We start from the raw sequence: 26965 nt of genomic DNA, 5'->3' as shown, positions 1-26965 counted from the left end.
TTTGGACCACAGTAAGAATTGCTTGAATGGATGGATTGCCACATATTGTTTGTTGTTATTATTACTCCTTATTTTCTTTCCTTGGCTAGGTTCATTTACCGCATTTTTCCACCATATTGAATTTTGATATTGCAAAAGTGCCCCTGGATAAGGCGCTGTATATTAATAAAGAAAATGGGAATGGGAAGAGTGCATTGATTACTTTTTCTGCCCTGAGTACATTTTCAAAGTTGTTACACACGTAGAATTAGCATGTGTGCACAATAAGAGCCTGTATTCACGTACATGGCTATTTTATGAACATCGAAAGTACACGCGTGTTTTCGGTTTCACCCGCACATTTATCTGCACAAGAAAGGGATGGTGTAAGGACATTCCAGATCGGGGCCAAGAGGTACGCGTGGAAGTTGCTGTTTTATAAGAGATTTACGTTAGGCAACTTATTCACCCAATTTTATACCTGCTAATTATCCAGGGCAATTATTATCAGACTCGTCTGTTGTCTGTTATTTTTGGGTGGGAGTTCTGGGTGAACTGGAGATGGACTGGGTGAACTGGCAGAGGTATCGTGATTTCAAGTATGTTGTGCGCATATTTTAAAATATACATAATTCTGTGTATGAATCAGGGTTTTTCGCAAACAGGTTATATTATTTTTCAGGCATAAAACAGACGTGCGTATGTCTATAAAATAGAGAAAATACACGTGTTTGTACTTAAATATGCACTCGTATGGTGGGATGTGGACGTGCGCGCATTTTATAATGAACGTGGGTCAAATTTCTCCCTCCCTGGTTCTGCCTGCTGAGTGGTGTTCATCAGTGTAAAATAGAGGCCTTCTCTAATAAAATTGGCGCACAAGTGCAAACTCCTTCCCTGATTAACCTAATCGTCCGCCTCTGTTAACTCAGCAGTTCAAATGAAAACACTCACGGTTCCAGGAACATTTGAAGCGAATGCAGGTTGTGCAACGTCAAACCATGTACACAAAAAAGCATTCTCACGTGAGCCGAAAAGAAACTAGGAGGCTAGATATTAAAGGGCGTTAACATCGGTTTGTTAATCAAATTCAGTTAATGGCCTGTGTTCATGCCATGCAAATGAGGTCTGCATTAATTCAGTGTCTGTGTTCGCTTTTACATGTTTTAACCTGCATTTCTTTTCTGTGCACCAATAGGTAATGAGCTAATTGTTGTGTCACATTACTTCAGTAACATAGAATTTTACGATAAAACCCTTGCAAGCTAATTAACATGCACCATTAAAAGCACCATTATTGCATGCAAACTAGATTGTTCCCACTAATGGCACTTTTAATGCATGTTAATGCTTGTGAAAACGTTAGCACGCCTTAGTACATGGGTCCTCCTGGAGTGCCCGCGCTGCCAAATCTATCTCTGCAAGTTGCACCTGCTAAAACATTTTTCATGAAAATTCAAGTGCAGCCTTTGTAAAATCTAGAAATATGCACATGAATGCAAACCCCCCTCCCTAACTTAATCAACAGCAGTGCTTCCGTTCCATCCGGGTAAACTTCCGTGCAAAAATGGGATATGCGCATAAGTTTACCCTCATATCAGATGGGCAATTTTAAAACAGGTCATTTCCCTGTGCAAAACACTGTTTTAGTCACAAACGTCCCTTTCAAAATGACTCTCCCTATGTATGGAGTATATGATGATGATGATGGTTTGGTGTGATTTATATTCTGCTTTTTCAGGTAATTCAAAGTGGATTACATTCAGGTACTGTAGATATTTCCCTGTCCTCGAGGGCACACAATCTAAGTTTGTACCTGAGGCAATGGAGGGTAAAGTGTCTTGTCCAAGGTCACAAGGAGTGGCGGTGGGATTTGAACCCTGGCTTCCCTGGTTTCCAGCCCACTGCTCTAACCAGCAGTCTCTCTGTTATTTTTGCGGTGTTGTGCCGGCGATATTCATAGCCTTATTGGACCCACTAGAAAATAATAACGTCTTATCCCGTCAGTGACACAATGAGCTTGAAATCTGCAGCTATCGATCTGAACTTGGGCTGCTTATAAACACCACGGTTTCAAAATGGAAACTGTATATTGATAACCCGAGAGCCGGTTTGATTTTTGTGCTATGAGATGCAGCACTGGTGCCATAAAAGCTGGCCTTTCACTTCTGCATTATTGACACTGCAGCACGTTGTTGTGCAACCCGGACCCAACTCCCAGCCCTCTCCCCACCCCGGGGAGCGTCGACATGGGCATAAATGTCTCCTGCTCCGCCATTTTGGATTCTGAACTTTGATCTCGTTGAACAAAGGATGTTCCGGAACTCCTTGCGTATCATTGGAATCGGTATCGTTTCACTCAGTTGGACTAATCAAGGAGGTCGATATGTGCTGATAAACTGTAAGAAACTGGAATACTTCAAAAACTGGACAGGTGATTGTCTAAACTCCCTCCCGGGAATCGGCTCCTCCTGGTAAGAAGGGCGGGGAGAGAGGAATGTGATGCCCTTCCGATTGCTTTGCCTTGGTCTCCTTGAGATGGCTCTGTCGCAAGGAAGAGTAAGTATCTGGGGTTTGTTTTGCAGAAGCTTTATCACTTAAGCAGTGTCGGAGGAATGACCTCACCTTAACCCTTGAGCGTGAAGACACAGAATGGCCCTCTTTGGTTAAGTTAAAACTGCACCTCCAAGTTATCAACATGTTTTCTCTCCGACTGCCAGACTGACATGAAGATTAGCACTTAGCTGTTAATATTTCACTTGATTGGCAGTCAAGACAAGTTCATGTTGTTATTTTTGTTCAGTATTTGTTATCTGAATTGTTATCCTGTTTCCATAGTTTTAGTGTTTATCAGGGAATAAACAAGGACGATCTTTCAGTTCCATGTTTGAGTGAGAGCATGTTCCTGTGATTGAGAATATATGTGCGTGCGAGTATGTATGACAGCTTGTTCCTGTGATTGAGACTGCATATGTGTGCGAGTATGTATGACAGCTTGTTCCTGTGATTGAGCATGTGAGTGTGAGTATGTATGACAGCTTGTTCCTGTGATAGTGTGTGAGTGTGCGCGAGTATGTATGACAGTTTGTTCATATGATTGAGCATGTGAGTGTATGTATGACAGCTTGTTTCTGTGATAGAGTGTGTGAGTGTGCGCGAGTATGTATGACAGCTTGTCCTGTGATTGAGCATGTGAGTGTGAGTATGTATGACAGCTTGTTCCTGTGATAGAGTGTGTGAGTGTGCGCGAGTATGTATGACAGTTTGTTCCTATGATTGAGACTGCATATGTGTGCGAGTATGTATGACAGCTTGTTCCTGTGATTCAGCATGTGTGTGTGTGTGTGTGAGTGCGAGTATGTATGACAGCTTGTTCCTGTGATTGAGCGTGTTTGTGTGTGTGTGTGCGAGTATGTATGACAGCTTGTTCCTGTGATTGACAATATGTGTGTGTGCGAGTATGTATGACAGCTTGTTTCTGTGATTGAGCGTGTTTGTGTGTGTGTGCGAGTATATATGACAGCTTGTTCCTGTGATTGACAATATGTGTGCGTGCGAGTATGTATGACAGCTTGTTCCTGTGATTGAGAATATGTGTGCGTGCGAGTATGTATGACAGCTTGCTCCTGTGATTGAGAATATGTGTGCGTGCGAGTATGTATGACAGCTTGCTCCTGTGATTGAGAATATGTGTGCGTGCGAGTATGTATGACAGCTTGTTCCTGTGATTGACAATATGTGTGCGTGCGAGTATGTATGACAGCTTGTTCCTGTGATTGAGAATATATGTGCGTGCGAGTATGTATGACAGCTTGTTCCTGTGATTGAGAATATATGTGCGTGTGAGTATGTATGACAGCTTGCTCCTGTGATTGAGCATATGTGTGCATGCGAGTATGTATGACAGCTTGTTCCTGTGATTGAGCGTGTTTGTGTGTGTGTGCGAGTATGTATGACAGCTTGCTCCTGTGATTGAGAATATGTGTGCGTGCGAGTATGTATGACACCTTGTTCCTGTGATTGAGCGTGTTTGTGTGTGTGTGTGTGCGAGTATGTATGACAGCTTGTTCCTGTGATTGAGAATATATGTGCGTGTATGTATGACAGCATGTTCCTGTGATTGAGACTGCATATGTGTGTGAGTATGTATGACAGCTTGTTCCTGTGATTGAGCATGTGTGTGTGTGTGTGCGAGTATGAATGACAGCTTGTTCCTGTGAATGAGCATGTGAGTGTGCACGAGTATGTATGACAGCTTGTTCCTGTGATTGAGCATGTGAGTGTGCACGAGTATGTATGACAGCTTGTTCCTGTGATTGAGCATATGTGTGCATGCCAGTATGTATGACAGTATGTTCCTGTGATTGAGACTGCATATGTGTGCGAGTATGTATGACAGCTTGTTCCTGTGATTCAGCATGTGTGTGTGTGCGTGTGAGTATGTATGACAGCGTGTTCCTGTGATTGAGCATATGTGTGCATGCGAGTATGTATGACAGCATGTTCCTGTGATTGAGACTGCATATGTGTTCGAGTATGTATGACAGCTTGTTCCTGTGATTGAGCATGTGTGTGTGTGTGTGAGTATGTTTGACAGCTTGTTCCTGTGATTGAGCATGTGTGTGTGTGTGTGTGTGCGTGTATGTATGACAGCTTGTTCCTGTGATTGAGCATGTGTGTGTGTGTGTGTGTGTGCAAGTATGTATGATAGCTTGTTCCTGTGATTGAGACTGCATATGTGTTCGAGTATGTATGACATCTTGTTCCTGTGTTTGAGCATATGTGTGTGTGCATGAGAATGTATGACAGCTTGTTCCTGTGATTGAGCATATTGTGTGTGCGCAAGAATGTATGACAGCTTGTTCCTGAGATTGAGCATACCTGTGTGTGCGAGTATGTATGACAGCTTGTTCCTGTGATTGAGCATGTGAGTGTGCGTGAGTATGTATGACATCTTGTTCCTGTGATTGAGCATATGTGTGTGTGCATGAGAATGTATGACAGCTTGTTCCTGTGATTGAGCATATGTGTGTGCGCAAGAATGTATGACAGCTTGTTCCTGAGATTGAGCATACCTGTGTGCGTGAGTATGTATGACAGCTTGTTCCTGTGATTGAGCATGTGAGTGTACGCGAGTATATGTGACAGCCTGCTCCTGTGATTGAGCATGTGAGTGTGTGCGAGTATGTATGACAGCTTGTTCCTGTGAATGAGACTGCATATATGTGAGAGTATGTATGACAGCTTGTTCCTGTGATTGAGCATGTGTGTGTATGTGTGTGTGTGTGTGTGTGTGCGAGTATGTATGACAGCTTGTTCCTGTGATTGAGCATGTGTGTGTGTGTGTGCGAGTATGTATGACAGCTTGTTCCTGTGATTGAGCATGTGTGTGTGTGTGTGCGAGTATGTATGACAGCTTGTTCCTGTGATTGTTGCATCCGTCGCTGCTCGACGCCCTCACTCCGCCCTCTCTACCTCTGTGGCCACTCCCTCCGGATCTGATGGACATTTGCTGCCGCGGCATCTCCATGCTGTCTCCTTCCGGCGTCCCCGGACTGGCACGACACTGCGGATCCGCCATGTTCCTGATGACGTAGGGCACGCACGCGTGCTCCCATTGATGTACCAGCAAGGGTGCGAACCTCAGGGGCGTCCCCCGAGATGACGTCATCCGCTTCCAATATAAAAGGTCTCAGTATTCGCTAACGATTTGAGTTAACAAGGATTGATTGTGGGGATTCATCTGGACCCGCTTCTCTCTATGCTACTCTGCCTCCTCGGATGTACCAGGGGTACCTGCTCCTTGAGTGCCCATGTTCCTAAACACTCTGAAGATTCTCTACTGTCTAGAAGCTATCGCAGATACAGAAATTTGTGAGTTACTATTTCAGATTGCAGATAGGAACCGGTACTCGCTCCTCGAGGGCCCATGTTCCTGAACACTCTGAAGATTCTCTACTACCTGGAAGCTATCGCAGATACAGACAATTGTGAGTTACCATCGCTCTCTCAGAGCTTTCCCTGGAACCAGGAACTTGCTTCTCAAGGGCCTAATCCTTTCCAGCTACTGAGCTTCCTCAAGTCCTTATGTGAGTTATCATCTAAGTACTGGCTATGCATACAGTATACCCTGTCTACTCACTATCTATAGTTTCTCCACAGCTCTTGCGCATTGTTAACTTGCCACTGGACGCGCATTTTCCCTTACCCTTATTCAGTAAGGGGCCGAAAACGAGTGTCCAACCTGCCGAACCTAATAGCGCCCTCAACATGCAAATGCATGTTGATGACTCTATTAGGTATGTCCGCACGATTCAGTAAGCCAAGCCGCACATTTTACTTTAAGAAATTAGCGCCTACCCAAAGATAGGCGCTAATTTCTTCAGGCACCAGGAAAGTGCTTTTCTGTGCACCCTCCGACTTAATATCATGGCAATATTAAGTCGGAGGTCCTGAAAGTTTCGAAAAGTAAAAAATATAAATAAATAAATTTGAGTTTGGCCCGCAGCTGTCGGGTCGAAAACCAGACGCTCAATTTTGCCGGTGTCCGGTTTCCGAGCCCGTAGCTGTCAGCGGGCTCGAGAACCGACGCCGGCAAAATTTAGCATCAGCTTTCAAACCCGCTGACAGCCGCCGCTCCTTTTGCCCGTTTTTACTGCCGAGCCTAATTTAAATACTGAATCGCGCGCACCGGCAAGTGGCCGGTGCGCGTGCCGGGAGTGCGGGCGTTCACCCGCTCTCCCGCGGGCTTTACTGTATCGGCCTGATTGTTTGCAATGAGATAGGTTTCTTGTGAAGGAGCTGAAGAACTATGAGTCTCACTCTATTCCTCAGGTGAGGAAAGCACAGTGACAGTACCTGACAGCATGGGATTTTTTGTGTTACGATCCTGCTCGCGGAGCCCATTCCGCGAGCAGGCCTCTCCACTACTCACCGCTAGGCCGCTCCCAGCGGCCCGGCCGCCATTGCTGCCTTCTTCATCGCGGCAGGACGCCGCTGGGATTCCCTTCACGGCAGGAGGGGCTGCCGCTCTTCATCTTTGCGGCCTAGCCGCCGGCGGGCCTGTTCCCTCCTTGCGGCCTGGAGTGCCACCGTCGTTGCCTTCTGCCTCCGCGGCAGGAAGCCGCCCGGCTCCTCCTCCCTGAGCGGCAAGGGAAGCCGCTGCGATGCTATCCTACGGCCTGGAGGCTGCTCCCAACGCCTGCCTGCTTCTTTGTTCTTCGCGGCAGGGTCCGTGGTCCTGCTCCACTCCCTGGGCCTTCTAGGCGCCAGCGTGTGCCTCTTCGTTCTATTTAAAGGGCTAGCAGCGGGAAAAGCCCTCGGCCCCACCGGAAGTCCTCATCAGCTCACTTCCTGGTTCAGCCCTATAAAAGGGCTCAGTTCCTGTTCCATGGGGCCTTTGATCCGGGTCCTACAGTTGTTTGTGCTCCTCTTCGGATCAAGGTCCTCCGTGGACTTCACTTGTTTAGATGGCTCTTCGTTCCGTGTTCCTGATCTCCTCGTCCTGATGTTCATGGTCTTGTCCTTCAGAGCTCCTTCATTGCCTGCTCCATGTCCTGATGTTCCAGATGTCCCTTGGTCCTGATGTCTAGAAGTCCTGATGTTCTGTGGTTCTACAGCGCAAGCCTCCAGAAGACTTCTGTTTTTAATGCCTTGCTTCTGAGAATCCTGAGTCTTGAATCCTGTCCCGGACTTTGGAGTCCCTAGTGCCTGCTTCCGTCCATGCCCAAGACTCTGCCAGAACCTGCTCCACTCCAGTGTAGTCAATGACCAGCCACAGGCGGCTGGGTAGGGCACACCCTGGTGCAGGCCTCTACTGAATCTTCATCATGTTCCAGTCTCAAGTCCCACTTCTTCGCTTGGAACCTGCTTCGCATTCAGCGTGGTCTGCGACCAGCCATGGGCGACTGTGTAGGGTGCGCTGCGATGCAGTTCTCACCCAGTACTTTCGTCTGAGTCCTGAATCCTTGCCTGAGACCTCCAAGGAACCTGAAACCTTGTCCGAGTCTTGTGAGTAACCTGAATCCTTGTCTGGGTCTTCTGAGTATCCTGAGTCTTCGTCTTCCAAGTTGCTGAGTTCCTGTCTTGTCCTGTTCCTGCTCTCAGCCTCCGTCTGGCCTCACGCACTCGTCGTTCCCAAGCAGTGGGTCCGGAAGGGCTACCGAGTGGCCAGAGGGCTACTCTTGTGACCAGCATTGTGTTGCTGGGTCACACTGGTGCATGTCGGTCCAGCGGAGGGCTGAGCCTGCCTTGTTCCTGCTCTGAAGTTCCTTGCCTTGGTTCCAGTCCTGCTTGTTCCTGCTCTGCCCATGCTTGCATGCTCTTACCTCCCACGGTGTGCCTTGGGGCTCCTCCCTGAGTCATACCGAGATCCAGGGACTCATGCTTTCCCATGAGCTAGCGACCGCGCTCTTAACATCAGCCTTAGGCCGCGCCCGCATCAGGATCTGCAGTCCTCGCGGTCGCAACATTTTGATGGCTAAAGTGTATCCTAGTTTTAGAGAAGACTATTGTTTAAACCCTGAACCCTTTGGGGAAGGCTTCCCTGGACCCAAAGCACTAGGGCTGAAGACCTGTGAGCCCTAATCTACTCCCTAGTTGGGGAAAGCACCAGTGACAGTGAAGCAGCAGTCATTGAGAGATTTTTGCAACAAGAAAATATTCTGGTATTGTTTTATGGGGAGGTGTTTTGATCCACCCTCTCGTCATGGGGATCCAGGGCTGGGATAGCCTCATTCCCAATCATCCAAGACTTTTCCTTCTGAGACGTCTTCTGGGCAGGTTCTTTGGAGACCCTTGCAGGACCACCACCCCTATGGGACCAGGACACCGGCCGGGTGACCGGGAATGAACATCTGAACCGAGGTAGGATTTTTCCGTGATAAAGGGGACCCTGCCCATCATAGGATTTCACCTCAGCACTGGGACGGTTTGTACACTCAGAGTAAAAGGGGGTGAGCTAAAGCCCAGGAGAGTCCGAGAAAGGAAACCAACCCAGGAAAGAGCGGCATCTGTAATCATCCCGGCTGTATCTTTCCGATCTCGATAAACTGGACTTTACTTTGACTTTAAAGAATCAGTAAACTTTTATTTTAACACCCAGCACATTGCCCTGCCTGTTTGTCCCAGGACCTCACCCCTTGGGATCCTCTAACTACACACAGTGAGAAAGAAACACACCACGGGCGTTAGCGCCCCCCTCGTCCCGTGAAACAGGATGCACCTTTGGGACAGAGAATCGTGTGTGGGAGAAGCGCTAGCCGGAGCAGCCCCGAAGAATGAATACGTTTGTGTGCCCTTGAGACCTAAATCTCCTCCCACAAAGGTTACAGCTGTTTTTGGCAGGGGACTCCCTGGAAAAGGAACGGCTGCGTGGAGCCCTGACAGACACCCGCACGGATTCAGTCACACCTGGATTTCAGTCTGGGACGTGTTCGGTGCCACCCTGGAAACTCTCATCCTGATTGTCCCGTCTGCCTTCTTGGCACTCACATCCTCCCAGCTTACTCTGTCGGAGAGGTCACCCGCGGAAAGGTTCACCCCCTGCATCCTGGACTCTGGAAATCCAAACCCCCCCCTGGGTCTGAGTGAGGACTTAGCCTCAGGACTGAGCATGACCTCTGCCCTCTCAGCTAAATCTAAAAGAGGAGGGGGGGAGGGCTACACAATCTAAGATCAGGGGAGAAGGGGAAGGAGGGCCAGTCCTGGGTTAACCTGTTTTGCATCCTGGGGCGCACTAAAATGTCGTCCTTCTCCTCTCAGGCTCTCTTCCAAGTTTGACTTACCTCGCACTCTCTGGGTGATCCTCTGGTTTTCACTAACTCCCTTCACCCCCCCTTGATGATCTTCTAATTTTTTTTCTAGGCTTCTTTTCCCACCCACCTTAATTCGTCCCTGGAGAAGGCTCTGCTTCCTTCAAATCAGGGGCACCTCCGCTGGACCTGCAGCTCCCCCTGTAGCTCTGGGATCCTCCTTCCCCTCCCCCCCATCTAAGGTGCTAAAGAAGATGCACAGTTGCTTTTCGCTTCCCAGCTAAAGGTCCCAGATTGCGTTCTGGCAGCAGTTCCAGGCTGCAAGCACCGTCCGCTTCTCCGAGTGAGGATTTCCACATTACCTCGGGAGAGCAGGGGTCATCTCTTCCTGCAAATGTTACAAAACCAGGCTAGGGGTGGGCAAGAATGAGGCAAGATGACATCTTCTTTAAGGCTTGCCAAATTCCCATCCCATGGAGCTATCCTAGGCTCGGGGGGGTGGGTGGGGAGGCGCTGAGGAAGAACGTCTGACCCAGTTATGGAAAACGAGCTGGCGAGAAGCTTTAGGCAGAGTGGGCAGTATCAAAGGCACCATTAAAATATATCATTGATGAGGGAGTCATTCGGGGGGCAAAGTACATGGGCACTTTTCTTAACGTGAAGCTGCGCGGGCATCTTCCCTTTGAATATTCTCCAGGTGCAGGCACAAGAAGTAAACTTTTTTTTTTTTCCAGAGTGGAAAGGAACTTCTAGAAGAAGGGGCTCGTGAAATGAACCTCCAAGAGGTGAGGGGGACTCAGGAGCAATGTTAGGAAATATATATATATTTTTTTTTCACAGAAAGGAGGACGGAGGCGTGGACTGCCCCGCGGCCCTTGGAGCAGGGACGGACTATTTTCCCAGCCAGTGTCCCATGTCAGCGACTGGCCGGACCGAGTGCAAAGCGACGCAGGTGGCGAAGGATGAGCCAAGCCGCGGCGACACCGTGCTGCTGGGCTCCGTATGAGGCGTCGCCGCCCGGTGAGCAGTTGCGGTCAAAGAAGCCCAAATAGAAAGTTAGGTATTATAAGAAAAAGGAGTGGAAAATAAAATGGAAGATGTCACAAAGCCTCTGCATTGATCCATGGGGGCGACCGCACCATGAGCATTGTGTGCAGTTCTGGTGGCCCCCATCTCAAAAAAAGATATAGCGGAACTTGAAAGGGTGCAGAGAAAGGTAAACGAAATGATAAAGGGGGTGGAACAGCTCCTCTAGGAGGAAAGGCTGAAGAGGTTAGGGCTCCTCAGCCTGGAGAAATGACGGCTGAGGGGGGGATATGATAGAGGTCTTTAAGATCATGAGTGGGGTGGAACAGGTAAATAGGGAATGGTTATTTACCCTTTCCAGCAGTACCAGCACTACGGGACCATCCATGAAGCTAATAGGTAACAAGACTAAAACAAATCAGCGAAAGTATTTTTTCACTCAGCGCACAATTAAGCTGGGGAATTTATTGCCAGAGGACATGGTAAAAACAGTTAGCATAGCTGGGTTTAAAAATTGTTCAGTTCAATTGTCTGTTGTTTTGTTATTCTGTCAGAATCCTGTTGCAATGTTTATTGATGTACTATGGTATTGTTCTCTATGGGCTGTGATTCAATAAACATATTACAAACAAAAAAAGTTTGGCCGAGTCCCTGGAGGAAAAGTCCGTAAACCACTATTCGCCCTATAGACTTGGGGAAGCTGCTGCTTATCCCGGTTACGAGTGAGAAGGACTGGACCTGTTCTTTAGGATACTTCTGGGTGCTTGTGGCCCGGTTTGGCCACCGCTGGAGACAGGATGCTGGGCTTGGTGGACCTTCGGCAATTCTTCTGTTCTTCTTTTCTTAAACCATGTCCTGGGAACGACCCTCAGTGCTGACACTTCTTATCCGGGTACATTTTTTTTCTGGGCAAAAGATTTTTCTCTCATTCTGCATCTATGGGGAAAGGCCGTCATCAAGCAGGCCTTTTCCGGTTGAGTTAATTCCACTGAAAGATGCACTGTGATCAGCACAGGACTTCATTTACCAAGGCCGGGATCTTTCACACAGAAACAGAAAATGCCAGCTCAATTCATCTTGCTCTTTTTTTTTTGTTTCTGCTGGGGAAAAAAACCCTTAATCTTATTAATTATTGTTATGGAAACATTATTGTTTTCTTTTTATGCTTGAAAAATAATTTTTTTTCTGATTTGTTTTGAATGTGCTATTTACTAACTTCATAGAAATATCCCCAAGTCTTTGCATTTTTTGAAAGTGTAAATAATCATCCCCTGCCGGTACTTCCCAAAGACTGCCTCGTTGAGACAGCAATGTCACTCCCATTGAGCCCGGGGGGGTGCTCCCCACTGGAAATAGCAGCACCCCAACCTTTAACAATTAGATTGCGCTGGTGCAATTCACTGCTAAAATACTAACAATAGGAGTGAGGCTTAAAAAAAATGGAGAAGCTCCAATTGTTCCAAAGAAGAAGGATGAGGTTCAAAAGTGCCACAGATGTGCTAAAAAGAAACATCCAGTGTCAAGAGTTGGGCTTCTTTATGGAAGCAACTGGAAATAGGACGTAGGCTTTCTGTCCTTACAAGATCTCCAACCTAGGGACTCATCCTTCCTCCCTTTCTATTAACCAAATCTTGATACAAGCAAGCTGAGCTGAGCATGAATAACAAGGGAGCTTACATTTGCAAAAAACAATCTTATCATGCAGGATAACGTACAGGAGGATGATAACTTCTTAAGAGAGACAGGGTGCTTAACCACTCTACTTCCATCTGGTCAAGATTACATTACAGTACTCATAAACTGGACTGTGGGTCAAGCAGAGAAGCTAAAGGTGTGTGCAGGACGGCATGGACCTGTAGCCGCTATTGTTTGGCGCCCTAGGAAGGCGCCGTGTTCTCCTGAAAGTATTTTGGGGTCATAATCTGCCATCAGCACAAAATTGTACACCCTGCAAGATAGAAGCAGGTTAATTCCAGAGGTCATCAGATCCAGCAAGGAAAAGCCAAAGGTCAGGTCGGGTCTTCGGCATCACAGTCAGTAGGCAAAATGGACAGATGGCTTGCCTTGGAGGACATTATCTGCCACCAGACCTAACTTTCTGTAGCATAAAATGCTTGTGAACGTTGTCCAGTAATGCTGCCAATAACAAGACAAGCTCCAGTTTAAGGACCTTTGCAGTACATGAGGCTGGGGACTGTAGTTATGAGTCTCCACAACAGAGACTAACAGAATTGGCAGCTCTGCTTTCTGCTGGTAGAGAGGGGTCTATGGGTCATTTTTTTTTAGTTTTGTTAGTGCGGGATAACCCAGGCTACTGGACAAATGCACTTACAAAAATAAATTGCAAATGCTATCATTTCCAGACCTGTTCATAACCTTTCATAGCTTCTCACATGTCTTCCTTATTGACTGCAATGCATGGGGATCGTTTTATAAAGCTTGTGGGGTTTTGCTTCACTTTTTTTTTTTTTGTCTCCCAGAGATTCTTATTGTGCCTATTGGATCAGACTGCAGGCTGTCTGCCCCGAAGCTAATTCGCGGGGGAAGAGTGAGAAGCAAGGCAGAGGACTTCTACCCGTAGTAAAACGAAGATATTCCCGAAAAAATCTGCAGCACATTGGCCTAAATAGATCCCTGTGGTTTCTAAGACCGATTTTCCAGATCCCCAGCCATCTTCCATTCTCCATCACTTCTTGCCCGCTCAAATATTTTCTAACAATCCAGAAATGTCAAGTCTAAGAAGCAAGTGGCAGAGCTAAACTTTACATCTATTAGATCTCCTTGTACGTCTCCTGTCAGAGTCTCTGCTAGACTCCTAGGAGAGTCTCTCATTACTGTAGGCCAGCCTTATGTACACAGACATTATAGGGCACATTAATCAGACTTGTGCCCTAGGACCCAATAAGGCTTCTGAAACATCAATGAAAACATCCAGAAATTTTCCATGGTAAAAATGACAGCGACAAACAGGAGCAAGGTCGTAAAAGTAAGACTCAGAACTTGTATTACTGCCTAGGCTGAAGGTGAAGTGGGGACAGAAGCAGAACCAAATTGATTTGGAGGTGGTGCAGGTCTGGTAGGATGGAGGGTTGGAGGATGGGTGGAAACTTTGGCAAATCATATAAAGAGTTCAGATCTCACCTCTCCAAGTTCCTCTTCCAGCTGTGAGACATCTGGTCCAGTTACCAGTCCTCAAGCACCCGAGGCAAAGTTTGGCAAACGTGCATGATCCGGCCCAGTTTTGCATGCAAACCTTTGCTCCATTTGCTTTCGAGACCATCATTTGCCCAGCCTGCCAGGGACTTCAGATCAATTGATCATACGGGGTGGAAATTCTGGAGTTTCTTCCGGATACTTTCGGTGCTTCATCCCTTACTGTTCTCTCTGCTTAATTCTTTCTTAGTGCAATATGGGAGAAACCCAAATCCTTTGCAGTTGCATGAGAATCCTAGAAAGAGACTGTAGTATGGGAACTTTTGAGACCACATAGGTGCATGTATGAAGAAGGGGCCTGTTGTGGTCTGGGAAACATACGCACAGCATGGCCTGGAAGCTTGCTCCGTTGGTCCCATCAACGATATCACAGCCCGAGGAGAGTCCGGTTTTACTTCTTTTTAGAATCAGCTGTATAGGCATGGACATCTAATTTATGGCAGTAGCTGAGGCCTGCCTTAGTCGTGCACAGCTGGATAGGGGTGATGGGAGGGGCTCTAAGCCAAGGGCACTACAGAGTTACCAAATGGTTCCAAGCCATCAGGGACAGGCCAAATCCATTCCTGGTTTTTTTTGTCCCTTTAGTACTGATCTTAATGAAATTGGAAATACAAGTTCATGGGGGAGGGGGGCAGTCTTGCTTCCTTAATTCTTCTTCTAATCCTAAAACTCCCAAATCCAGGGCTCACAAGGAACCCTTATGTGACCTCTTCCCTCAGCAGAGGTCCAAGAAAGCACGTTCAGGTCAGGAGCCATCAGCTCACCTGATGGGAGTCGGTCAGCAAGGGTTACTAGAAAGTACTGCCCCTTACGGGGCTGCAAGGATAAGCCCAAGGCGTGAGTGCAAACCAAGGCCTCATGCTCAAACCCCACCCCCACGCTAACTTGTTACCATGTGGTACTGCTGCTGAATCACCAATTTTACCTAAGCCTTTTCATTCAGAAAATAAAAATGCATACGGCACTTGTGTGCAAGTTAAATATAGCTCCCAGGTGCCCTCTGCTGGTCATTTGTAGTTTGCACTTTGCAGGGTTGATTGATGATTTGCTCTGTAGCATTAGGCTCCAAAGAAAGTTTATCACTATCTAGTTTGGGGTTTTTTTTCAGATTTATTTTTTATTAATTTCAGTCTCCAATCTGATTTACACAATCCAGCAATGCTGCCCTCTTACCCGACTGTGATAATTATAAAAGTAGTATTCCCTGTTTCATCTTCCCTTTGGCAGCTTTCATGCATTTCAGATGCCAGAAATATGATGCCAGACTGTCAACGTTTGCTGGGAGATGGTTTGGATTTGAAAGTGCTACACAAACGTAACTCATCCTTATTGCTATTTCCATAATTAGAATATCTTACGTTAATTGTGCTGGGTGGCCCTTCCATTACCTGTTAGTGGATTTTCTATTATGTAGCAAATACTGGAGTGGACCACAGAGACAAGAGTCAAAATGCAATAAATAGTATTGTATGCTGTGATCCTACTTAAAAAAAAGAAAAGAAAAGAAAAGCAGTGCCCCCTAGTGGTGATATCAAATACTGCTACATCCACAATACAGAATTTTATCACGCAGTAGAATGCAGTTTTACTTAAGGTTAATAAAACAATTAAAATGATAAGGAAAAAAAATATTTGCACTAGACTTACAAAATTCTAGGAAGCGCTGCCTTTTCACATTAGAAGGCTCTCTCCAATATAGGTCAAACATAAAGATAGACACTAGCTGTGCTCAAACCTTCTCTGATACTACGCTGTTTTTCTGTGGTATTTTTAATGTTAATATTGTACCTTAGACATAGCTTTTGAAGTCTATGGCACAAGTGCTGCAGATGAAAGTAGGAATATTAACATCACCAACGGTAAATTTAAAATGCATGGAAAGCTTGTGCATATTTCCTCTGACTGAATCTGTAACAGTAAAGTTTGGTTACTACGCGGGACAAGGTGTTTAAAAAGGCTTGGAAATAGGTGGTGAGGGATGAGACTAATGTGGTGTAATCCTGTTTTTTATTTAATAGGTAGGTTCTCCACAGAGTGCACATATATGCAATAAGGGTGGTATTCCTTCTTCTGTAGGATGTTATAGCCATAGGAACATATGCTTTAAGGCTCAATAAGGATTGCGGTATATTTACAAGCTTCTTTAGATTCGTTAGTTGTTTCATGACATGTGGTAATTCAGTGTTATACATTTGGCTGAGGGGTATATTATCTGTTTAAGCTATCTATTACACGATGTTGGGTTCCATATTACACGATGTTGGGTTCCATATTAGGTGCTACAACCCAAGAAAGAGATCTAGGTGTCATAGTGGATAACACATTGAAATCGTCGGTTCAGTGTGCTGCGGCAGTCAAAAAAGCAAACAGAATGTTAGGAATTATTAGAAAGGGAATGATGAATAAAACAGAAAATGTCATAATGCCTCTGTATCGCTCCATGGTGAGACCGCACCTTGAATACTGTGTACAATTCTGGTCGCCGCATCTCAAAAAAGATATAATTGCGATGGAGAAGGTACAGAGAAGGGCTACCAAAATGATAAGGGGAATGGAACAACTCCCCTATGAGGAAAGACTAAAGAGGTTAGGACTTTTTAGCTTGGAGAAGAGACGACTGAGGGGGGATATGATAGAGGTGTTTAAAATCATGAGAGGTCTAGAACGGGTAGATGTGAATCGGTTATTTACTCTTTCGGATAGTAGAAAGACTAGGGGACACTCCATGAAGTTAGCATGGGGCACATTTAAAACTAATCGGAGAAAGTTCTTTTTTACTCAACGCACAATTAAACTCTGGAATTTGTTGCCAGAGAATGTGGTTCATGCAGTTAGTATAGCTGTGTTTAAAAAAGGATTGGATAAGTTCTTGGAGGAGAAGTCCATTACCTGCTATTAAGTTCACTTAGAGAATAGCCACTGCCATTGGCAATGGTTACATGGAATAGACTTAGTTTTTGGGTACTTGCCAGGTTCTTATGGCCTGGATTGGCCACTGTTGGAAACAGGATGCTGGGCTTGATGGACCTTTGGTCTGACCCAGTATGGCATTTTCTTATGTTCTTATAAGTTAAGCGGGACAAGGGTGGATATTCTTTTGACTGTTATAAAATGAATGACAGGCAATTTTCAATCTGGGTTTTTTTTTTCTCTGGATTGTATGATTTTCTCTATTTGTTAATGACCTTCAATAAAAAAATTTCAATTACAAAAAAGGAAAGAAATCAGTAGAACTAGGGGTCATGAAATGAAACTCCAGGGAGGACAACTCAACCATAAGAACATAAGAAATTGCCATGCTGGGTCAGACCAAGGGTCCATCAAGCCCTGCATCCTGTTTCCAACAGAGGCCAAACCAGGCCACAAGAACCTGGCAATTACCCAAACACTAAGATGATCCCATGCTACTGATGCAATTAATAGCAGTGGTTATTCCCTAAGTAAACTTAGCTGTTAATGGACTTCTCCTCCAAGAACTTATCCAAACCTTTTTTGAACCCAGCTACACTAACTGCACTAACCACATCCCCTGGCAACAAATTCCAGAGCTTTATTGTGCGTTGAGTGAAAAAGAATTTTCTCCGATTAGTCTTAAATGTGCTACTTGCTAACTTCATGGAATGCCCCCTAGTCCTTCTATTATTCGAAAGTGTAAATAACCGATTCACATCTACTCGTTCAAGACCTCTCATGATCTTAAACACCTCTATCATATCCCCCCTCAGCCGTCTCTTCTCAAAGCTGAACAGCCCTAACCTCTTCAGCCTTTCCTCATAGGGGAGCTGTTCCATTCCCTTTATCAACATCAGGAAATATTTCTTCACGGAGAGGGTGGTGGATGCCTGGAATGCCCTTCCGGAGGAGGTGGTGAAGACACAAATGGTGAACGATTTCAAAGGGGCAAGGAATAAACACTGTGGATCCCTTAAGGCTACAGGATGGGAATGAAATAAAGAGTGCATGGGGGTAACTTGCTGGTGTGGGGGTTACTACCCTTAGGGGCAGATTTTCAAACGGTTGTGCATGTAACCTCCGAAAAGCTGCCCCAACCTGCCCCTGCACACGCCGAGCCTATCTTGCATAGGCTCGGCGGTGTGCACAAGCCCCGGGACGCACGTATGTCCCGGGGCTTCGGAAAAGGGGTGTTCTGGGGGCGGGGCCGAGGCCTCCGGAACAGCCGCCGTGCCGAGAGACTGTGCGTCTGCAGCTGGCTGGCGCGCACATGTTACGCCTGCCCAGAGGCAGGTGTAAATTCTCAAATAAAGGTAGGGGGGGGATTTAGGTAGGGCTGGGGGGTGGGTTAGAAAGGGGAAGGGAGGGGAAGGTGGGGGGGAGGTGGTAGGAACGGAAGCAGGCTGTGCGGCTCGGCGCGCGCAAGTTGCACAATTGTGCACCCCCTTGTGCGCGCCAAGCCTGGATTTTATAACATGCGCGCGGCTGCGCGCGCATGTTATAAAATCGGGCGTAGATTTGTTCATGCCAGGTTGCGCGAACAAATCTACGCCCGCGCGTAGATTGTAAAATCTGCCCCTTAACCAATTTGACCAAGGCTAATTGGTAGTAACAGCTGCATCAGCAAGTTACCCCCATGCCTATTTGTTTTCCCAGACTGTAAAATCCAATGTCCTTTTGGTTGCTGTCTGAATCTAATTCCCCTTTTCCTCTTTTCCCCCCCTGCCTTTAAAGCAGAGAGTGATGATGTCGTTGCATCAAGTACAGATGATGATGTCGTTGCATCAAGTACTGTTGATGCAACGACATCATCACTCTCTGCTTTAAAGGCAGGGGGAAAAGAGGAAAAGGGGAATTAGATTCAGACAGCAACCAAAAGGACATTGGATTTTACAGTCTGGGAAAACAAATAAGCATGGGGGTAACTTGCTGATGCAGCTGTTATTACCCTTAACCAATAAGCCTGATACTTTGGATGCAACTCCAACATTGCTCACTGCTTCAATGGCAAGAGCTAACTGAGCTAACAGGGAATTGAACTCGGACAGCAACTAACAAGGGCCCTGACTTTGACGGTTTGGGAAACTAAGTATGGGGGGGTGACCTCTATGGTGCGGCAGATGCTACCATGGTGTTACGCTTGCCAGCTGCAGAGCCCCGCGACCAGCGTCACCCATCACCGTGCTGCCGAGGCAGAAGCAGGCCTGGGCTCCCTGGTAGGGGCAGGGAGCCGCTGGCAATGCAATGCCCCCCTTTATTAGTGCACTACCAATCTGGTTAGCTTCCCTAATTTCTCTTAGCATTTCACTGTCCGTCTCACCATCTTGACCAGGTGGATGGTAGTATACCCCTATCACTATAGTCTTCCCCGACACACAAGGGATTTCTACCCATAAAGATTCAGTTTTGTATTTAGTCTCATGCAGGATGTTTATCCTGTTGGACTCTATGCCATCCCGGACATAAATTCGTTATATTTATTACAATGTTATAATTTATTATATTTATTACAATGTTATAATGTAAAATAGGGCTGTTACTACCCTATTCTTTTAGTTACCTGGAAACCGATGTGATATCTCGATCGAACGTCGGTATATTAAATAAATAAATAAATAAATAATAAAGCGCCACACCTCCTCCCGGGTGCTCCTCTCTGTCATTGCGATATAATTTGTACCCCGGTATAGCACTGTCCCATTGATTATCCTCCTTCCACCATGTCTCTGAGATGCCAATTAAGTCTATGTCATCATTCACTGCTATACATTCTAATTCTCCCACCTTACTTCTTAGACTCCTGGCATTAGCATACAAACATTTCACAGTGTGTTTTTTGTTTGTATTAACAACCTGCTTTTTAATTGATAGGGATAAATTGGAATCTTTTAGCTCAGTGAGTTTTTAATTATAGTCACTTGGGACTACTTTTCTTATTATCTCTGTTGGGATCCCCTAACTCTAATGCTTCATTAGTATCCTTCAAAGATACCTCCCTCCGAACCATGTGCTGCTGAGCGACTGTCGGTTTATTGTATAGGCTCCTAAATCAATGTATCTTGTCTGTACATGCAGGAATTATTCAAAGTTGATGTTGTAGATAGGGTGGCCAACTAGCTCCGGATTTTCAGGATAAGTTGATCCAGTCCTGGTTTTACCCCATTGCTTGCAGGAACTTGTAGTCTTGCTCTTCTAAGGCAATGCAATAGGGAGGTCAGAACTACAAGCCCCTGCATACAATGGGATAAAACCAGAACTAGAACACCCTGTCCTGAAAATCTGGAGCTAGTTGGCCAACCTAGTTGTAGATAAGTATTTGAGACGATGTAGATCTTTTCTTCAGAAAGGATCAGATTGAAGGGACTTGTATTGTCTCCAAAGCTCACGCACAGCACTCTCCGTGGATGGGAATGAGCAACAGTGAAGGTATTTTCCGGGTGCTTCCAAGTGGCCTGGAGTAATCATGGTGGGAGACAGGATGCTAGGCTTGATGGACCATTGGTTTGACCCAGCATGGTATATCTTACGTTCCCTTCTGCTCTTCCTGTTAATTTCAGCAGCACGATTCCTCTAACAATGACGAATGGAGGTTTATAGAATTGGAGGAGTATGCAGCAACCTGAGAACGAGGGAAGCCAAGGGTCACTTCCTGCTGACACTCCTTTTGACCTTGGCAAGTCACTTCACCTTCCACGACTTCGGGCACAAACTGAGGATCTATTTACTAAGCCACAAAGGGAGAAATATAGCTGCTTAGGTAACCCAAAAAAACCACTGCTCCATGGCCGCTCCACATTCTGGGGTCACTATCTTTTAGTGACCCCAGAGCCTACATACTGCCCTTCCCCCCTGGTAGAGTAAAAGTCATTTTAAAAAAGGTCCAAACCTTGCCCCCTTTGATAAAAAAAAAGTCACCCCAACCCCCTGGCACACCTGACCCTCTACCCCTTCTTGATACCTACTAGAAGTCCCCGGTGGTGCATTGGAGCCCATAATGGGGCAAAAGTGTGTAAGTGGCGGACCAGTGCCAATTTTTAAAATGGAGACCATGGGGTACCGAGAAGGGGTCAGCTGTGCTTGTGGGTTGGTCACTTTTTTTCTCAAAGGGTGTGGGGTTTTGAAATTGGGGAGGGGGGGAGGGGAGCAGAGCAGGAGCCAGGGCTGGGGACTGGAAACTTTTAAAAATTACTTTTTCAGCTTTGGCCATCTCACGGGTCAGTGGAGGGGGGGGCATTATGCGGCCACTCGAGCCCTTTAAGGATACATCCCAGGAGCCCTGTGACAGGCCTTAATGTCCTGATGCTCCTGGGAAAGTTTGCTCCAGCCCTTGAGGTGTAGCTAACCTTCAGTCAAATAACACGGCTGGCGAATTAGGAGGCAAGCCACATTATTAGATTTGCATAGGATCCACTGTCAATCGGCTGCTTTGCATCCATTACTAATCAGCTCATTTACAAAACCCGCATTGTGCTGGTTTTTTTGGGGGGGAAAGATAGCGTGCAGTATCTGAAATAACCTGCATTATCTGTGTGGTAAAGCAATTATCGCACATTAAAATCACAATGCAGCTTAGACTGTGAGTCCTCTGGAGACGGGAAAGTACCCACTGTACCTGAATGTAACTCACCCTGAGTGACCAATGAAAGGCCATGAGCTGAATCCAAATTAATAGAGATTGATGCCTTGATAATTCAGACCCTATGTGCAGTGAATCAAACTGAATTTTTCAGTCATTGCAACCACAGAGACTTTGCGGTTATGAATGCCTTCCTAACATAATATTGCAGTCACATTATCAGTATAGCTCATCTGTGGTCATCAGGGCAGGCAACCTCCAGTCCCGTGGGCACCAGTCTACCTGGCTTTTCAGGATACCCCTAATGAATATGCATCAGCTAGATCTGTGTGCATGCAAATCGATCTCATCCATATTCAGTAGGGATAAACTAAAATCCCGAGCTGGATTGATGCCCATAGAAACTGGAGGACGGCTCCCTCTTTTGGTTATGTAATTAATATGTTGCTGAGGCCTCGTGCTATGTCTTCTATTAAATCTTGCACAGATGCCAATGAATGTGTGAAGCTTTTTTTTATTTTACAGAAGTTTTGGATAAAGGGGAAAAACCTCAAGTTCCGTTCTCTTCACTTTACATGTGCTTTAGAACAGTGTTTCTCAAGCCGGTCCTGGAGTTCTCCCTAAGGAAGTCTGATTTTCAGGATACCCATGAGCTACATTTCCATGCAAAGCTTCCATTACATGCAAATCTACCTCATGTGGATTCATTGTGGATATTCTGAAAAACCCGACCATCTAGGGGCATTCTGATTCTCAGGAGCTCCCTAACAGGTTGGTTATTTTTTTCATCATCCCCTATTCAGTGTATGAGATTGATTTGCATATAACAGAGGCAGGTATGCACTCTTGTGATATCCTGAAAATCTGACTGGCTCTCAGGGCCTGGTGCACCCACCTCCTGAGTTAGGACTGAGAAACACTACTTTAGAAGTACTCCTCTTGGGTTTTAAGCATTGCTCGATCATTGTGATTTGCACTTACTGAGATAGGGACTGGTCCCTGCTCTCAGGGGCTGGTGCACCCACCTCCTGGGTTAGGACTGAGAAACACTACTTTAGAAGTACTCCTCTTGGGTTTTAAGCATTGCTCGATCATTGTGATTTGCACTTACTGAGTTAGGGACTGGTCCCTGCTCTCAGGGGCTGGTGCACCCACCTCCTGGGTTAGGACTGAGAAACACTACTTTAGAAGTATTCCTCTTGGGTTTTAAGCATTGCTCGATCATTGTGATTTGCACTTACTGAGATAGGGACTGGTCCCTGCTCTCAGGGGCTGGTGCACCCACCTCCTGGGTTAGGACTGAGAAACACTACTTTAGAAGTACTCCTCTTGGTTTTAAGCATTGCTCGATCATTGTGATTTGCACTTACTGAGATAGGGACTGGTCCCTGCTGTCAGGGGCTGGTGCACCCACCTCCTGGGTTAGGACTGAGAAACACTACTTTAGAAGTACTCCTCTTGGGTTTTAAGCATTGCTCGATCATTGTGATTTGCACTTACTGAGATAGGAAAGTAGTCCCTCATGTACCTCCAGATGACGCTTCGCCGGAGCAGTTGGCACTTCCGGCCACCTTTGCTAGGCGTATCCCAGTCCAAGTACCACCATATTGCATACAGCACACTGACCAGCCAGAAGCGAGTGAACAGAAGGCCGAAGAAGACAAAAATGCATGTTTGAGCTGTAAAATAAATGAAAAAACAAAAAGGTCAAAACAGCAAGAGTTAACTCTCCGCAAGAGTTTTGCACCCAGAAGTGACACTTTCTTCTAAGAACTGTAAAAATGCCAGAGCACTCAGGCCTTTCAGCACTGTGTCTGGCGTCTGAGATCAGCAGAACCTTTCGGCCTTCATGAAAGCCAGATAGATAAAATTGGTTCACCCGGTGGGCTCCAGGTCATCAGGGATGGGCTGAGTCAGTCCATCTTGTGTCCAGTCCTGATCTTCTTTAAAGTGCGAATAATACTTGACCTTGCCACTAGGTGTGAACAAGTCAGAAGGCCTATTCTGATTTGACTTTCACCACATGTTGACTCTTTGGACTTGCGTGTCCCAGAATTCATTAAGTCTTTCACCTGTCTATTCTACCATCCATCTCACAATGGGAATCAATAATCATCAATACCACCAATTTCTAAACAATACGGTTCATTGTGTACAACAGCATATATATAAGTTCCATACAAGAAAAAAATCTATTTTATTTGATTTTTATTTTATATATTTTATTATTTAAATTTTCTATTGCACTTATCCCTATTATTGTTGGGGTGAACATCATTGGAGTGGGGTGAATAATGCTGGATTAAAACCCTGGAAACCTTGGGATGTAGTTAGTGTATTAAATGTTTAAATAGCGAGCGAGCAAGGAAATATAATCCTGTATTTTATGGGGTATAGGCTGTGGGGGTGAACATCGTTGGTACCGTATTAAATGTTTAAAAGTGAGTGAACAATGAAATATGACTTTGTATTTTATGGGGTGTGCAGGTTTTATGAGTATGAATGAGGTGTGAATGCTGACATGGGATATTAAAGGGTAAAGGGTTAGGATAGGTCCGTATTATAATATATATGTAAATTATGTGAATTGAGTGCAGTGACGTGTCCACAAGTATTTGATTGATGATGTTTATCTATGTCTGATTAAATTGTACATTATATAATGTATTGTGTTAATAGGGATAAGTGCAATAGAAAATGTAAATAATAAAATATATAAAATAAAAATCAAATAAAATAGATTTTTTTCTTGTATGGAACTTATATATATGCTGTTGTACACAATGAGCCGTATTGTTTAGAAATTGGTGGTACTGATGATTATTGATTCCCATTGTGAGATGGTATTGTAATCATTGGGGGGGATCTGGGATATCTTTCGTAGTGTTTTGCCAGATTATTCTACCATCCACACATCCTCTTCCATATGGGTCTCCCCCACATGCAACACTACTGACATCTGTTGGCCTTGCAGAGATTTTCCAGTTTCTCATAAAAATTCCTCTTTTCTGAGCTCCATTCCCCCCTCTCCTTTTTTCCTTTCTTTTTGCCTCCGTAACACTGTTCTTGTTTTGCAGCTCCTGAGCCACACGGTGTGAGCTGGAGGACTGTACTTAAGCCCTCGTGATATGGCTCCAGGAAAGGCTGTGAGGGTGCTCTTGGTACGGGCTTCCCGTAACTCGGTCCTCAATGAGATCTATTTACATACAGGAGAGGCAGTCTGTGCAGATGGATTTTGTGCACATTCATCGTGGAAATATTGAAAACCTAACTGGGCTGCAGCCCTTCAGAACTGAGTTTGGGGGATCTCTGCTGTAGAAGGAGGTGTTCAGATTTTGAGAGTAAAGTGAGACTGAGAAGTAGAGGAAGCCTATGATGTATTTTGCTCTGCAGAAAGGCACTGAGAGCCGGGGAGATGATTAGAAGGATAGTAGTGGAAGCTTGGGTATCCACAGAGAGAGGCCAGGGGGATTGTTTACCTCACCCCCCTCCTCCAGATTTTAATGTCTAATTGTTTTTTGTTTTTTTTAAATAATTTCTATGATTTTTGTAAGCCAGAAGCTTAAGATATTGTTCTTGCTCTGACTAGCAAAGGTGAATTAAACTGCAAAGGGGAGAAGCCCCCACCCCCATTCACTCTCCAAAGTGAAAAAGAAAACAATTCCAGGGAAGAACACTTAAGGCAAATGGTGACGTGTGAATTACATAGCGGTACCTTTGTTGGTTGAGACACAGAGGGACCAATGCAAATTCTTTCCTCTGAAGCCTACAGAAGTCCTTCTCACCTATGCAAATGTTAAATTACCCTCTGGCTCCTCTACAAGGGGTGGGGGCAGGGGAGGAGGGTGCCAGGGCTGGAAGCCAGTGTTATTATCCCCTGATCTGTAGTGACACCAAGTGGACCTGCCTACAATTGCTAGGGCTAAATGGATATTTCCACAGACGGAAAATTTTGAGTTGAATGAACCTATGGCAGTTTTTGGAATCAGAACTTGGGGTGTAATCCCGGACCAGAACCAATGAGGAGCAGGGGATCAATTGCTAATGAACTTTTTAAATTAGGTATAAAAGAAAGGTTGACTTTTGTGTACAGTCACACAGGCACAGTGAGGAAAAGACAGAAAGACAAAACAATGAGGTCAGGTTCCTACCCCAGCCACACGGCTCCTTTCACAAATGAAAGAGCAGTTGCAGATAGATGGGAGCGTTGCTCATAGCCATAGTCTGTAGAATAGTAATTATATAGCAGTGCCGAGAAAGCAGTGGATTGTTATTTTGTAGTGAGAGAAAAAAGTGTGAGTTTCAAGTATTTCCTGACCTTTTGTTTCATTTATAGCTAGAAGGGCAGTATTTAGAATAGTATCTGCATACATTCAGTATCAAGTTGACTTGGTTGCAGGGAAATTCGTAAGATTTGTTATGATTTTATATAGAGTAGACTGGGAATTCATACATTTTTTTTTTTTTGTGAGAACTGGGACTTCCTATCTCCTGAAGCAAGTGCACCCTACAGCATAATCTTCTAGTTGGAACATACTCCTTAAATAGTTTGGACAAATAACCAGCAGCAGCATCTTGCAAAGATTTATAAACTAGAACAAGTATTTCAAATTTAATATGCTCTATAACTGTCAACCAGTGCAAGTGTCGTAATAATGGGGTTACGTGATCACGCAATGGGACTACCAAAGTCACTCAGGCAGCTGAATTTTGTAAGAGCTGCAAAGCCGGCAAATAAGACTTTGGGAGCCCTGTATATAGAGAGTTGCCAGTGCCAGTGCCTTCTTCAGGTATTTCCGCATTATATAAAAGTCAAAATCCAGGGCTTTTAACTTTATATGACTTATCTTGGCATTGACTCTTCTAGCAAACCATTTCGATAGTCACTGACTGCCACTAGGGTGGGCAGCTACCCAGACATTAGAAACAGTGCCTCCATTTGTAAGTACTAGGTCTGGTATCACTCCTTCCCTTGTGGGTCCCATCACCATTGTCTGAGGAGAGCCCCTTGAAGGGAGTTCATGATCTCTATATTTCTGAGTCCACTGATTGTTATGCCCATCGGTCGCAGACGGCTGCGACCGCGAGGGCTCACCTCCTGCACTGCCTTCCTGGCCTCCCCGGGACTGCTCGCTGCAAGGGCTTGTCGGCAACGCCGCGTTCCACGGGACTCTCCTCGGCGACATGGACGCCACCGCTCCCCGCTCCAACCCTGGGCCCTCCTAGGCACGCATGCGCACCACAGGCCCCGCCTATGAAGCCTCTTCGGCGGGAACCTCGGGGGGCGTCCCGCTGTGATGACATCATCGGCCTGTCCTTCTTAAGCGCCGTTGATGCTTGGCAACAAGTTCCGTCCTGAGACCCTACTGCTGTGGATTCTCCAGGTCGGCTGCTGTCTTCCTTGGACCCTGTCTGGCACCCGCTCCTCGGGGGTCAGTGTGCGCTTCCCGGGGACTTGCTCCCCTGG

General features: G+C 45.7%; 1 protein-coding gene across 1 annotated transcript in view; it reads right to left on the bottom strand.

Annotated features, from left to right (window-relative positions):
- Positions 1–26965, bottom strand: part of MOGAT2 (monoacylglycerol O-acyltransferase 2) — a 74018-nt gene that overhangs the window by 30203 nt on the left and 16850 nt on the right. Inside the window, exon 2 of the mRNA XM_029602148.1 lies at positions 22999–23177. Within this exon, the coding sequence (XP_029458008.1) occupies positions 22999–23177 (179 nt within the window). The remainder of the gene's footprint in view (positions 1–22998; positions 23178–26965) is intronic.

This window comes from Rhinatrema bivittatum, chromosome 5, assembly GCF_901001135.1.
Source record: "Rhinatrema bivittatum chromosome 5, aRhiBiv1.1, whole genome shotgun sequence".
Classification (NCBI taxonomy): Eukaryota; Metazoa; Chordata; class Amphibia; order Gymnophiona; family Rhinatrematidae; genus Rhinatrema; species Rhinatrema bivittatum.
Note: the sequence above shows the minus strand (reverse complement) of the source record. Positions and strands in the feature narration are given on the sequence as shown.